The sequence below is a fragment of the Haliotis cracherodii genome, unplaced genomic scaffold, assembly GCF_022045235.1.
Source record: "Haliotis cracherodii isolate W230 unplaced genomic scaffold, xgHalCrac1.p SCAF_38, whole genome shotgun sequence".
Lineage (NCBI taxonomy): Eukaryota > Metazoa > Mollusca > Gastropoda > Lepetellida > Haliotidae > Haliotis > Haliotis cracherodii.
The window spans coordinates 742,292-758,764 of NW_027266295.1; the positions used below are offsets into that span (position 1 = coordinate 742,292).

Here is a 16,473-nt window from a genome sequence, read left to right on the forward strand (position 1 = left end):
CTCAGCCACGTGGGTCTGTCTACACCATCAAGACGACGACAATACAGTCTCCTATCTCAGCCAGGTGAGCCTATCTACACCATCAAGACGACAATACAGCCACCTATCTCAGCCACGTGGGCCTATCCACACCATCAAGACGACGACAATACAGTCTCCTATCTCAGCCACGTGGGCCTGTCAAGGTCACAACACAAACGCCAAGGACACGTGACACTCCCATGGACTAATATTCAATATCTTCATTACAGCAGCACATTCTGCCAATACCCAAGATAAGAGATGGAACCGATTAGTAATACCAAAGACAAGACAAAGGAGAAGCACCCCTTGCCCCCAACCACTCCCCCTCCCCCTGGTGTACAACTGGCCAACACGATGGGGTCACAGATACCACTGCAGGCAGTTCTGTAATTCCTCCAAGCACACAGACTTCCCAATCAGCTAATAGCAATCACGGAGTCGGGCTTTGCCGCAATCCGCAAGGAAGCTTTTTGTAAGCGAGTGATCAGTGCCCGACACGTGGTACAGGCTAAATGAGCCAGATTCCTATTCTTTCCACATTAGACCTCGACTCTGCCTTGGTTTATGACACAGGACATCACACTATGCATGAGACTACTGCAACGTTAAGTTCTTGGGGTATTGGTGTTGGCGTTGTTCCTGCAGACGTGATTTTACCAATTTTAGTTTTTATGGTCGAGTTAGTGAGTTGGGTTTCACGCAGCATTTGGCAACATTCCAGCTATCTCACAATGGGGGACACAAGGAACGGGCTTCACGTGATGTACCCATGTGGAGAATCGAACCCCGTGAACGCTGTAACCGCTAGGCTACCCCACCCCCCTTCTAGTGGTAGAATAAGTGTTACTTGTGTGTTGTTTGTTAAAGGAAACAAGAGTCATCAGAAAGATGACATACCCCCCCCCCCCGGCAGCTGTCTGTAAAGTAACCACTAGTAAATGTGCAATTCTGTATGTAATGAGTCAACAGTTGAATGTTCTTTAAGAAGCATACATTGTTTACCCACTGAATGGTTTTCGAATTCTGGCCCGGAAACGAACCCGTTCCCCAATGGAGTCTAGGTCCAACTTCTTTCCATAAAAATTGTAAAAAAAAAAATTCTTATTTTTTTTTATCAAAAGGCACCACTTCAGTATGTGCCTGATAGATTTGCCAAGTTTCGATCATATACACTGAATGGTTTTCCAATTCTGCCCCGGAAAAGGAAATGATTAGGGACGGACAGACGGACGGACGGACGGACAGACAGACTGGCTGATCGCTATATCCCCCCGCATTATATGCAATTATATACAAGTGCTACATTATTTCATGGGTGTGCCAGGGACCTGTGTTTAGACCTAATTAGGTTTCTGTGTTCGTAGCCCCATGCATCTCTCCATGAGTTTTGTTAACAATATCCATCAATGGCAGCGATGACTGAGCGCAACTTGATCTAAACCAAAACAAAACTTTTCTGCGAAAAATAACATAAACTTCAATAACTAACAGAAACAAAATTACATAAAACATTCTGTCAGTATCTAGAATGATCTCTCCATTGAAACCCTATCGCTGTCATGTACATTTGATCTTCAACTTGATTAGGGCATATATTTGAAATGAATTCCATCTGCCATCTTACCGTATCCCCATAAGGAAGAACATCAAACCATGAACAGCATCTGTCAGTGATGCCCTAGTCGTAATCTGTAGACGTGGCGTGCAGGAATGGATATCCCCCGTACCCGTTCCCTGTTCGCTGTGCAATATGTCATCTATTTCTAGGTCTGACATTAATTTCAAGTCATGGCGAACGTAATCTGGAGTGGAGTTACGCCAGACTATATCCTGTTCCTCAGAGATGCAGCAATGTGTATGGGGTTACCAATTTAAAATCTTATTTCATTTTCTCGTCTCCTCCACTAAACTGAAGACAGGTATGATATCAGATTTACTTGAAATTTGCAGAGATACCTTGCAGACGGTATGTACCGTGATGCGAAAATAACAGCATTCAGACTTTATGTACCGTTATGCTGAGAAAGAAGCTGGAAGACTGTATGTACTGTTATGCTAAGGCGACAGCTTGTAGACTATGTGTGCTGTTATGCTAAGACGACAGCTTGCAGACTATGATTAGGTACTGTCATGCAAAGACGACACCTTGCAGACTGTATGTACTGTTATGCTAAGACGACAGCTTGCACACTGTATGTGCTGTTATGCTAAGACGACAGCTTGCAGACTATGATTAGGTACTGTCATGCAAAGACGACACCTTGCAGACTGTATGTACTGTTATGCTAAGACGACAGCTTGCACACTGTATGTGCTGTTATGCTAAGACGACAGCTTGCAGACTATGATTAGGTACTGTCATGCAAAGACGACACCTTGCAGACTGTATGTACTGTTATGCTAAGACGACAGCTTGCATACTGTATGTGCTGTTATGCTAAGACGACACCTTGCAGACTATGATTAGGTACTGTCATGCAAAGACGACACCTTGCAGACTGTATGTACTGTTGTGCTAAGACGACAGCTTGCATACTGTATGTGCTGTTATGCTAAGACGACAGCTTGCAGACTTTATGTACCGTTCTGCTAAGACGACAGCTTGCAGATAATATGTGACGTTATGCTAAGGCAGCTGGCAGACTATATGTGCTGTTATGCTAAGACGACAGCTTGCAGACTATATGTGCCATTATGCTAAGACGACAGCTTGCAGACTATATATGTCGTTATGCTAGGACGACAGCTTGCAGAGTATATTTGACGTTATGCTAAGGCAGCTGGCAGACTATATGTGCTGTTATGCTAAGACGACAGCTGGCAGACTATATGTGCTGTTATGCTAAGACGACAGCTTGCAGACTACATGCGCCGTTATGCTAAGACGACAGCTTGCAGACTATATGTGCCGTTATGCTAAGACGACAACTTGCAGACTATGTGCTGTTATGCTAAGACGACAGCTTGCAGACTATATGTGCTGTTATGCTAAGACGACAGCTTGCAGACTATATGTGACGTTATGCTAAGGCGACAGCTTGCAGACAATATTACCATTCTGCTAAAACGACAGCTTGCAGACAATATGTACCGTTCTGCTAAGACGACAGCTTGTACACTATATGTGCTGTTATGCTAAGACGACAGCTTGCAGACAATATGTGCCGTTATGCTAAGACGACAGCTTGTAGACAATATTACCATTCTGCTAAGACGACAGCTTGCAGACAATATGTGACGTTATGCTAAGACGACAGCTTGCAGACTATATGTGCTGTTATGCTAGGACGACAGCTTGTAGACAATATGTACCATTCTGCTAAGACGACAGCTTGCAGACTATATGTGCCGTTATGCTAAGACGACAGCTTGCAGACAATATGTACCATTCTGCTAAGACGACAGCTTGTAGACTATATGTGCCGTTATGCTAAGACGACAGCTTGCAGACTATATGTGCTGTTATGCTAGGACGACAGCTTGTAGACTATATATACCATTCTGCTAAGATGACAGCTTGTAGACTATATGTGCCGTTATGCTAAGACGACAGCTTGTAGATGAGGTCGCCTAGCCGTGTACGGAATATTAACCCAGGAAGACAGTGTACCAGGTCGCTACTGACCTTCAAATGTCCTGTTCCACATGCGCCGTGTGATTGCCACACCGTCAGAGATAGAGCCGTTAGCCTCGAGTGTCTCGTTCAGGGCCAGAGCATACAGGATCACCGCGTCATGGAATGCACCAACAAAACTGTTCACCTGAAATAAGAATTATAGCATTAATGTGGCATGGAGCTCCCAAACAAAACTGTTCACATTCAATTAGGAATGATAGCATAGAACGCCCAAATACAGCCTTGAGTCTGAAGTAAAGTATTACTGCATCAATGTGTCAATACTGTTCACATGGAATCAGAAACTATAGCATTGGTGGTATAGAACTTCCAAACAAATTGTTGCCTTATGTAGGAATTATAGCATCAATATGGCATAGGACGCCCCAATACAGCTTTGAGCCTGAAGTAAAGTATTAGTTCATCAATGTGTCATAAATGTAAACAATACTGTTCACATGGAATCAGAAACTATAGCATTGGTGGTATAGAACTCCCAGACAAACTGTTGCCTCATAGATGAATTATAGCATCAATATGGCATAGGACGCCCCAATACAACTTTGAGCCTGAAGTAAAGTATTAGTGCATCAATGTGTCATAAATGAGAACAGTACTGTTCACATGGAATCAGAAACTATAGCATTGGTGGTATAGAACTCCCAGACAAACTGTTGCCTCATATAGGAATTATAGCATCAATATGGCATGGGACGCCCAAACAAAACTGGATATAGAAAGGGTTTTGTCGCTTTATTAACATAACGGCAACATTTCCACCAACTTTCAGGTGATATATTTTTAGTATTAATCTAAATTTTAATATGATCTCACAAACTGAGGTTTTCAATCAAAAAAAATCATATCGATTTGGGACTGATTCACATTCTTGACTATTTGTAATATATTCAACTTGTAATATATTCCACATATCTCAACTGATATTATTTTCTCCTTTAACAGAACGCTGTACATTAAGCAGCATGTCTGTCTAAAGGAGAGTGCACATGCACTAATACCAGAGATCATTATTGAAAGAAAGAACAAATACATCGCTTATAAACATGTCAATATGACGTTATACATAAGCAACAAACATCTAAATTTAATTTACAGTACAAAAAAAGCATTCACTGTAAAACAACATTAAAATTTGTTTTAAATGTTTTTGTCCGAGATAGACATATTTGAGGATTACAGGTCTAAAAGGTTGTCTATAATCCTACATTAATAGAACAACCTGTGGCGTCTCTGAATCAGGAGATCTAATTGAACATGTAAAGAAATGGCGGCCCATATCCTGTTACATCTCTGGGATGTGCTGTAAGGAGTTGCAGGGATAATTTAATTTCACTTTCAAGCCACCTTTGAAATACGACATTAAAGTTTTATTTTAGAGCATAATGCCCAGAGAACCTACTTGCGAAGATTTCATAATCAATCCGATGGAACCTTTTTGGGGTTACCGAGTTTTTCAAATCAGATTACAAAGGACTCGTGTCTAACAGAATTTACTTTGTATCTAAGTCTTGTTTAAATCTTGTTAGCAGGGTCATGTGATACATAGCAACAATAGCTAATACTTATACTCCGTAATGTCACTTTCCTCATTTAACTCGGTTAATTGTGAAAGATTTCATAAATTAGTCCAGGATTTGACAGAATGTATGAATTACGTCAGTTAATTTGTCGTAGCTGAAAGATCACTTATACGTCTGTGTGTCTAATACTTACAACTACACATTTCAGTTACGTCCATCGGTGAAGGGAAAACGTGGCTCCCATGTTTGGTGCTGTTCCATGTTACCGTTACTTGTAGGGATTCGTTACAAACTAATCCGGCGCTCATGGTGTCATGGATAGAGGGACTGCCTGGAGTACGGACAGGGTATGGTTCGTTCCCCGACCGCGTCATATCAAAATATGGTTCTTGTTGTTTCCATGCCTGACGTGCGGCTTTAAGGGGTGATAGACGGACTGCCTGGAGTACGGACAGGGTATGGTTCGTTCCCCGACCGCGTCATATCAAAATATGGTACTTGTTGTTTCCGTGCCTGACGTGCAGCTTTAAAGACTGCCTGGAGTGCGGACAGGGTATGGTTCGTTCCCGACCGCGTCATATCAAAATATGGTTCTTGTTGTTTCCGTGCCTGATGTGCTGCTTTAAGGGGTGATAGAAGGACTGGTCGACTCAGAGTCAGCACACTGTGTCTGAGTGGCTTATTCATCGTAAAAGTATGCTAGCACTATAAAACCTGCATAACTGACACGCTCTGATATTATTCAAATACAGTTCAAAGCAATAATAACGATCAAAGTAGTTTTGACAGCATATCTGATTTCTGTATCTCGACAATGGACATAAAGGATGTACTAAATTTCCGGTCAAAAGAAAGTTTACACTTAAAAATTGGATTTGGCAAAAACATTACGAGCATAGCCAAAACGATACCAGTCTGAAAACAGTCTAAGAAAAGCTTCAAAGGGCCTAAAGGCACAACTTTGATTCCCGTTTTAAATACAGCACCATCAAATAACTATTTCCTGTTTGTGTTATTTTAGCCACCATCAAAGATGGTTACTGCTGGTGTTATATTCTCCTTGTTGTTTATTTGTAATTAACGCCGCACTCAGCAATGCTCAAGCTGTATGACAGCGGTCTGTAAATAATGGAGTCTAGACCAGATAATCCAGTGATTGATATCATGAGCACCGATTGGGATACGATGACATGCATCAACCAAGTCAGCGAGCCCGGGTTGATAAAGACCAATCCTAACCAATCACGGGTCGCACTCAGAGACTAACAAGAATCATATAAAACATCATTTGAAATTTGGTTTCATGTCAATATGTCCATATGACATCATACGTAAACAACAAACATCTCAAGTTCATTTAAAGTACAATAAAGTCACGCACTGTAAAGCGTGTTTTATATAAATCTTTTGCTTTTCGTCTAAAAAACAGGTCTGAAAAGAACAACCGCGGCGCCTCAGAATCAAGAGATCTTATTGAACATGTCAAGACCTGGCGGCCTATATCCTGTTGAACTTTCGGGATGCCCTGTGAGGAGTTACCGGGAGAATTTAATCTCACTTTGAAGCCATCTTTGAAAGACGGCATTAATGTTTTGTTTTAGAGCTCACTGCCACGAGAACCTAAGTGCCAACATTTGATAACCAATGCGATGGGGTTTGTTCAATCGAATTACCTAGTTTTACCAGTCAGGTGACTTTGGTGTCACGTATCTTGTGTCTAATTCTACGTCTTGTTTTTATCAAGCTGATATACGTAAGCTCGTTAGCAGGGTCGGTGATATTTAACTTCAACAGTACTAACATTAGGTTCAGTAATGTAAACTTTTCTCATTCAATTCGATATTGTGAAAGACTTGCTCAATCAGTTCAGGATTTGACAGAACATATTAATTATGTCAGATAATTTGTCGGAGCTGAAATGTCGCTCCTGACGTGTGGATCTAATACTTACAAATACTTTCATTTCTTTTCAATACATTTTGCGTAGGCAGCATCAGTGTTGGATCACATTTGTTACTCAACTTGACTGATGTGTCTGAGCTGAAATGTCGTTCATGACGTGTCGGAGTCAAAGATGTACGTCCGTGTCTGAATCTAATGCTCTAACAAAAACATTGTTACATATTGTTCCTAGGCAGTCAGATATGTTGTAGGGGTGGTGGGGGAGCCTTAAGCTTGTGGTTAAAGCGTTCGTTCATCATGCCAAAATAGAGGCGTTAAACCATACTCACTCACAGTTATGTTGGATGTTTCACAACTTTGTTGCATTGGTGAGGGGAAAAACACGATCTCAATCTTTACTGTTAATATGTGTTAATTGTTATTAATGTAGGATATTGTCATATTCAGTTGTTTCTATACATGGCTACTTAATATGATTTCCTGTTAAATGTACGACATTGTCATACAATAATTAAGTTGTTGCTATACTTGATTACTTCTTAATATGTGTCACTGTTAAATGTAGGCTATTGTTACACAATACTTTGTTTGTTGCTATACATGGTTACTTAATATGAGTTACTGTTAAATGTAGGATATTGTCATACAATAATTCAGTTGTAGCTATACATTCTTACTTAATATTTGTTTATGTTAAATGTAGGATATTTCATACAATAATTAAGTTGTTGCTATACATGGTTACTTAATATGTGTTACTGTTAAATGTACGACATTGTCATACAATAATTAAGTTATGCTGTACTTGATTACTTCTTAATATGTGTCACTGTTAAATGTAGGCTATTGTCACACAATACTTTGTTTGTTGCTATACATGGTTACTTAATATGTGTTACTGTTAAATGTAGGATATTGTCATACAATAATTCAGTTGTAGCTATACATGGTTACTTAATATGAGTTACTGTTAAATGTAGGATATTTCATACAATAATTAAGTTGTTGCTATTCATGGTTACTTACTATGTGTTACTGTTAAATGTAGGATATTGTCATACCATCATTAAGTTGTAGCTATACATGGTTACTTAATATGAGTTATTCTTAAATTTACTTTATTCTCATACCATAATTCAGTTGCTGGGTCAAAATCTTGTTCAGGTCTTAAGGATTGCTTTTATATTCTTTCATATACTATATTTCCAGAAAACCGAATCTGTTAATTCTATAGTTAAACATGAAACAATGACTATTTCGTGGAAAAACTCTCTCATAAAATGTATAGTATTAGGCTCGTTATATTTCGTGGAATAAAAATGGTCGTTCTGAAACTTTGTCTTCACACTCACTCACTTACTCACTCACTCACTCACTCACTCACTCATACAGCATATACGATGTAATAAAGCTGTTACCTCTTCCTCCCCATATGTGAAATTCTTGTACATTAGGCTCGCTCTTCTTTTCACCTCCTCGGAGAAGTTGTGATACTCAGGACTGTCTGGTTTCCGTAGTGTCACCGTCATGACCGCTTCAAACGCCTTCCTCGCCTTCGCATTCCTCTCCTCCGAGTCGTCTTCACGGTACCAGGGGCGGGCACTCTGGTTCTTGCTGCAGCGACAGAATGCATGACAGATGTGGCGGATACAGTACTCTAGCCGGTTTCTAGGAAGGATGCTCAATTACGGAAACTACCAACAGATCTGTTACTATGGACGAACGGGCAATGACGTGCTTGGAAACGATATGAACCGTTTAGGGGCTTTGTCGATAGTGTGGAATTCCACGCCTAAGTAGTCAGGTATTCATTTGACAGATACGATGCTAAAATTGCCTCCTGTAAAAGCTTCCTGTTTTTGTGCGAATTCCAAGACGTGTGTGTGTGTTCTTGATGGAGGTAGCATGAATATGTGGTGCAAGTATTTTGTAATCATTCTGAGCAATGTCTATTTTCTCGAATTAAAATATGTCACTTCTAAAACTACATGTAACATTGTTTTATTAAATAGACTATTTCAGAAAGAAAAATATTCTACTGATAGGAGATGGAAACTGTATGTGTTCTGCATGTTTGATTGTTTGTTGTTTAACGCCTCACTCAGCTATATTCCAGCTATATGACGGCGACCTGTAAATGATCAAGTCTGGACCAGACAATCCAGGGGTCGATATTGTACGGAGGAAAATGTGCTATGGGATACAGACATAAGTTGTAGCAAGGATGCATATATGGGACTTGGACATAGAGATACAGACATAAGTTGTAGCAAGGATGTATATATGGGACATGGACATAGAGATGCAGACATGGGACGTAGCAAGGATGCATATATGGGACATGGACATAGAGATACAGACAAGGGACGTAGCAAGGATGTATATATGGGACATAAGTTGTAGCAAGGATGTATATATGGGACATGGACATAAAGATACAGACAAGGGACGTAGCAAGGATGCATATATGGGACATGGACATAGAGATACAGACAAGGGACGTAGCAAGGATGCATATATGGGACATGGACATAGAGATACAGACAAGGGACGTAGCAAAGATGCATATATGGGACATGGACATAGAGATACAGACATGGGACGTAGCAAGGATGTATATATGGGACATAAGTTGTAGCAAGGATGTATATATGGGACATGGACATAGAGATGCAGACATGGGACGTAGCAAGGATGTAGATATGGGACATGGACATAGAGATACAGACAAGGGACGTAGCAAGGATGTAGATATGGGACATAAGTTGTAGCAAGGATGCATATATGGGACATGGACATAGAGATGCAGACATGGGACGTAGCAAGGATGTAGATATGGGACATAAGTTGTAGCAAGGATGTATATATGGGACATGGACATAAAGATACAGACAAGGGACGTAGCAAGGATGTATATATGGGACATGGACATAAAGATACAGACAAGGGACGTAGCAAGGATGCATATATGGGACATGGACATAGAGATACAGACAAGGGACGTAGCAAGGATGTATATATGGGACATGGACATAGGGATGCAGACATGGGACGTAGCAAGGATGTATATATGGGACATGGACATAGAGATACAGACATGGGACGTAGCAAAGATGCATATATGGGACATGGACATAGAGATGCAGACATGGGACGTAGCAAGGATGTATATATGGGACATGGACATAGAGATACAGACATGGGACGTAGCAAGGATGTATATATGGGACATGGACATAGAGATACAGACATAAGTTGTAGCAAGGATGTATATATGGGACATGGACATAGAGATACAGACATGGGACGTAGCAAGGATGTATATATGGGACATGGACATAGAGATGCAGACAAGGGACGTAGCAAGGATGTATATATGGGACATGGACATAGAGATACAGACATGGGACGTAGCAAGGATGTATATATGGGACATGGACATAGAGATACAGACATAAGTTGTAGCAAGGATGTATATATGGGACATGGACATAGAGATACAGACATGGGACGTAGCAAGGATGTATATATGGGACATGGACATAGAGATACAGACATGGGACGTAGCAAGGATGCATATATGGGACATGGACATAGTGATACAGACATGGACGTAGCAAGGATGTATATATGGGACATGGACATAGAGATACAGACATGGGACGTAGCAAGGATGTAGATATGGGACATAAGTTGTAGCAAGGATGTATATATGGGACATGGACATAGAGATGCAGACATGGGACGTAGCAAGGATGTAGATATGGGACATAAGTTGTAGCAAGGATGTATATATGGGACATGGACATAAAGATACAGACAAGGGACGTAGCAAGGATGTAGATATGGGACATGGACATAGAGATACAGACATAAGTTGTAGCAAGGATGTATATATGGGACATGGACATAGGGATACAGACATGGGACGTAGCAAGGATGTATATATGGGACATGGACATAGAGATACAGACATGGGACGTAGCAAGGATGTATATATGGGACATGGACATAGAGATACAGACAAGGGACGTAGCAAGGATGCATATATGGGACATGGACATAGAGATACAGACATGGGATGTAGCAAGGATGTATATATGGGACATGGACATAGAGATACAGACAAGGGACGTAGCAAGGATGCATATATGGGACATGGACATAGAGATACAGACATGGGATGTAGCAAGGATGTATATATGGGACATGGATATAGGGATGCAGACATGGGACGTAGCAAGGATGTATATATGGGACATGGACATAGAGATGCAGACATGGGACGTAGCAAGGATGTATATATGGGACATGGACATAGAGATGCAGACATGGGACGTAGCAAGGATGCATATATGGGACATGGACATAGGGATGCAGACATGGGACGTAGCAAGGATGTATATATGGGACATGGACATAGAGATACAGACATGGGATGTAGCAAGGATGCATATATGGGACATGGACATAGGGATGCAGACATGGGACGTAGCAAGGATGTATATATGGGACATGGACATAGAGATGCAGACATGGGACGTAGCAAGGATGTATATATGGGACATGGACATAGAGATACAGACATGGGATGTAGCAAGGATGTATATATGGGACATGGACATAGAGATGCAGACATGGGACGTAGCAAGGATGTATATATGGGACATGGACATAGAGATACAGACATGGGACGTAGCAAGGATGTATATATGGGACATGGACATAGAGATACAGACATGGGATGTAGCAAGGATGTATATATGGGACATGGACATAGAGATACAGACATGGGACGTAGCAAGGATGTATATATGGGACATGGACATAGAGATGCAGACATGGGACGTAGCAAGGATGTATATATGGGACATGGACATAGAGATACAGACATGGGATGTAGCAAGGATGCATATATGGGACATGGACATAGGGATGCAGACATGGGACGTAGCAAGGATGTATATATGGGACATGGACATAGAGATGCAGACATGGGACGTAGCAAGGATGTATATATGGGACATGGACATAGAGATACAGACAAGGGACGTAGCAAGGATGTATATATGGGACATGGACATAGGGATGCAGACATGGGACGTAGCAAGGATGTATATATGGGACATGGACATAGGGATGCAGACATGGGACGTAGCAAGGATGTATATATGGGACATGGACATAGAGATGCAGACATGGGACGTAGCAAGGATGTATATATGGGACATGGACATAGAGATACAGACAAGGGACGTAGCAAGGATGTATATATGGGACATGGACATAGAGATACAGACATAAGTTGTAGCAAGGATGTATATATGGGACATGGATATAGAGATACAGACAAGGGACGTAGCAAGGATGTATATATGGGACATGGACATAGAGATGCAGACATGGGACGTAGCAAGGATGCATATATGGGACATGGACATAGGGATGCAGACATGGGACGTAGCAAGGATGTATATATGGGACATGGACATAGAGATGCAGACATGGGACGTAGCAAGGATGTATATATGGGACATGGACATAGAGATACAGACAAGGGACGTAGCAAGGATGTATATATGGGACATGGACATAGGGATGCAGACATGGGACGTAGCAAGGATGTATATATGGGACATGGACATAGGGATGCAGACATGGGACGTAGCAAGGATGTATATATGGGACATGGACATAGAGATGCAGACATGGGACGTAGCAAGGATGTATATATGGGACATGGACATAGAGATACAGACAAGGGACGTAGCAAGGATGTATATATGGGACATGGACATAGAGATACAGACATGGGACCTAGCAAGGATGTATATATTGGACATGGACATAGTGATACAGATATAAGTTGTAGCAAGGACAAAAAACCGTTTATAATAACTTTGATATTTGTTTAAAAGGGATACACCAGTTGGAATAAAAGATGTAGATAAGAGTGATCCTCACGGGTATGTGTAACATGGCGGACCCTATCTGAATAAATAGGTGGACTACGGTTGAACAAATGGATGAGCGAGTGAGTGTTTTGAACGCCGTGTTGAACATTATTCCAGTTATATCACGGCGTGTCAGCTTAATGTGGGAGGAAAGCCCGAAGTTAGGCAGGTCTCAGACGCTCACCACTTTGGTAAAACCATCGACCATGGTTGCTGACCAAGCATAATCAGGGATTTCAACCTTAGATCATAGGATTCTGTCACGCCTAAGTTACGCAACTCTGCACAGCCAGTGTTCATCTTTAAGGAGACCATAGCTCTGGCTTGTTCTTGGAACATTAGGGCGAAGATATTGCTTGAGCGGACAATGACATTGCATTGACCAACGTGGAATAAAATCAGTATGAAATGTAGATGAGGTTTAGCTACGGGAATTCTAAAAAATATCAATTAGTAGCTCGAGACCGTTCCATATCCACGAGAAGATCTGACTGATACGACGATCAATAATGTGACACTCGGTCATCAGCTGGTTGTATGGGGATGGGGGATGGGGGATGGGGGTGGGGTGGGGTGGGGAGAGGTAGTATTAGACGCTGGTACACTGGGGCTGGGGATGGGGGCTAGTTGTATGGGGATGGGGGATGGGTGAAAATAATATGGTTCAGGGACTGAGACAGACCCGATTTGAGCACTATTGACATAATTTGGGATAATTTAAAAACCCCTCCTAAATTCAACTTCTACTGCTGGTGATATGGACCATATTTCTACAGAGCAAGGTACGCAGGTATATACAATTACTATCTTGCTCACTGTACATTCAGAATGTATTATCAGCTCCCTAGGGAATATCCAACCCAAGTGAGTCTCTGGGAGGTCATCATTCACATGTTTTATCTTATCAGAGATACATACACTGCAGAGCAAGTGAACATCCATGTCTGATATGCTTCAAAATGAAAGAAACAAAAAGTGGTTATTCAAGGGTGATTTATATTTAATAAGAGCATCATAGTTGTGCATTGGAATTCATGTTTACAGTCTTTCGGCAACTGTTTTCAGCCTAGTTACGTGTTGATAATGTTTGTAATATTTTGGGTCAAACCAAATTGTCAAGTATATATATATTACGTTGCTTGGCAGTTTATATTAACAACAGTAAAGAGGGGATCGGGTGGGTACGCTTAACGTGGATCGGTTGGCAGCAATGGTTGAAATCATAACGTGGATCAATGCTCACAGTTTTGACCACCGGTTTATTTGATTAAGGACAATGCATCAATTAAAAACAACCACACCCAAATGTGTAGGTCCGCATGGAGCATTATCAAGAAATACTCGACGTCCAAAACAAATTGTTTTAAGTGCGAGATCGATAAATACATGATAACAAAATGCACGTGTTCCGTGAATGTAGGTAACAAAACTAGTCCCATGCTGCCCGTGGTTGCGGGATATGCCGAGTGGGCCCGAGTGACTACGTTTAATTACCTCTACGGTGGAGTGGGATATGCCGAGTGGGCCCGAGTGACTACGTTTAATTACCTCGACGGTGGAGTGGGATATGCCGAGTGGGCCCGAGTGACTACGTTTAATTACCTCGACGGTGGAGTGGGATATGCCGAGTGGGCCCGAGTGACTACGTTTAATTACCTCGACGGTGGAGTGGGATATGCCGAGTGGGCCCGAGTGACTACGTTTAATTACCTCGACGGTGGAGTGGGATATGCCGAGTGGGCCCGAGTGACTACGTTTAATTACCTCGACGGTGGAGTGGGATATGCCGAGTGGGCCCGAGTGACTACGTGTAATTACCTCGACGGTGGAGCGGGATATGCCGAGTGGGCCCGAGTGACTACGTTTAATTACCTCGACGGTGGAGTGGGATATGCCGAGTGGGCCCGAGTGACTACGTTTAATTACCTCGACGGTGGAGTGGGATATGCCGAGTGGGCCCGAGTGACTACGTTTAATTACCTCTACGGTGGAGCGGGATATGCCGAGTGGGCCCGAGTGACTACGTTTAATTACCTCGACGGTGGAGTGGGATATGCCGAGTGGGCCCGAGTGACTACGTGTAATTACCTCTACGGTGGAGTGGGATATGCCGAGTGGGCCCGAGTGACTACGTGTAATTACCTCGACGGTGGAGCGGGATATGCCGAGTGGGCCCGAGTGACTACGTCTAATTACCTCGACGGTGGAGCGGAATATGCCGAGTGGGCCCGAGTGACTACGTGTAATTACCTCTACGGTGGAGTGGGATATGCCGAGTGGGCCCGAGTGACTACGTCTAATTACCTCGACGGTGGAGTGGGATATGCCGAGTGGGCCCGAGTGACTACGTGTAATTACCTCTACGGTGGAGCGGGATATGCCGAGTGGGCCCGAGTGACTACGTGTAATTACCTCTACGGTGGAGCGGGATATGCCGAGTGGGCCCGAGTGACTACGTTTAATTACCTCTACGGTGGAGCGGAATATGCCGAGTGGGCCCGAGTGACTACGTGTAATTACCTCGACGGTGGAGCGGGATATGCCGAGTGGGCCCGAGTGACTACGTTTAATTACCTCGACGGTGGAGCGGAATATGCCGAGTGGGCCCGAGTGATTACGTCTAATTACCTCGACGGTGGAGTGGGATATGAAGTATCAAAGACCAGTTCAAAGGGGATTTACTAACAGTGTCGCAGCGCGTGATGTGACTCACAGAGGTAGTATGATGATAAGGTGGTGATAGTAGCTGATGAATAATTGGGTCTGTTGGTCAGGTTTAACGCCATTATAAAATGAGTTCTTGTAAGTCATGGCTTTTTAGTCAGGGCAGGTCATAAGCCGGATCTGGATGGGATAATATAGCAAGGCTTGTGAGTAAATATCTTTGAATTCCTTACAAACCATTATAGAGTATGGACTGACTGGAAGATCGGAGTCAGTATAATGTGTTTGAATGGAAGTCTTTTCGTTTTTTTTGTTTTTTACTTGAAACTTCAAGATACTATATTGAAATTTCAAGATACTAAGTTGACATTTCAAGATACTATATTGAAATTACAAGACACTAACTTGAAATTTGAACTTATTATTTTGAAATTTCAAGATACTAACTTGAAACTTTAAGATACTAACTTGAAACGTCAAGATACTAACTTGAAACTTCAAGATACTAACTTGAAACTTCAGGATACACATATTCCATTGTTCCAGTGGGAACGACTCTTCTTGTGCAGGTGACGGAAACGTGCAATTGATGACGGACAATGGCGACTGGTGACGGAAAGGGACGAGTAAGGACGGAATGGTGACGGACACATACTGACCTAGAGAAGAGATCGATGTTGAAGAAGACGTATTCTCCGTTGTCAAAGTTGAGTTCATGAGCTTTTATCATGATGTTTCTGACCGACTCAGGTGATGCACACAGCACGATAAC

At 42.1% G+C, this 16,473-nt stretch overlaps 1 protein-coding gene across 1 annotated transcript in view; it reads right to left on the reverse strand.

The window, feature by feature from the left end:
- Positions 1 to 16,473, reverse strand: part of LOC139477955 (atrial natriuretic peptide receptor 1-like) — a 309,333-nt gene that overhangs the window by 37,354 nt on the left and 255,506 nt on the right. Inside the window, exons 2-4 of the mRNA XM_071260401.1 lie at positions 16,361 to 16,472; positions 8,502 to 8,697; positions 3,650 to 3,785 (exon numbers count right to left, since the gene is read on the reverse strand). Coding sequence (XP_071116502.1) covers positions 3,650 to 3,785; positions 8,502 to 8,697; positions 16,361 to 16,472 — 444 coding nt within the window. The remainder of the gene's footprint in view (positions 1 to 3,649; positions 3,786 to 8,501; positions 8,698 to 16,360; position 16,473) is intronic.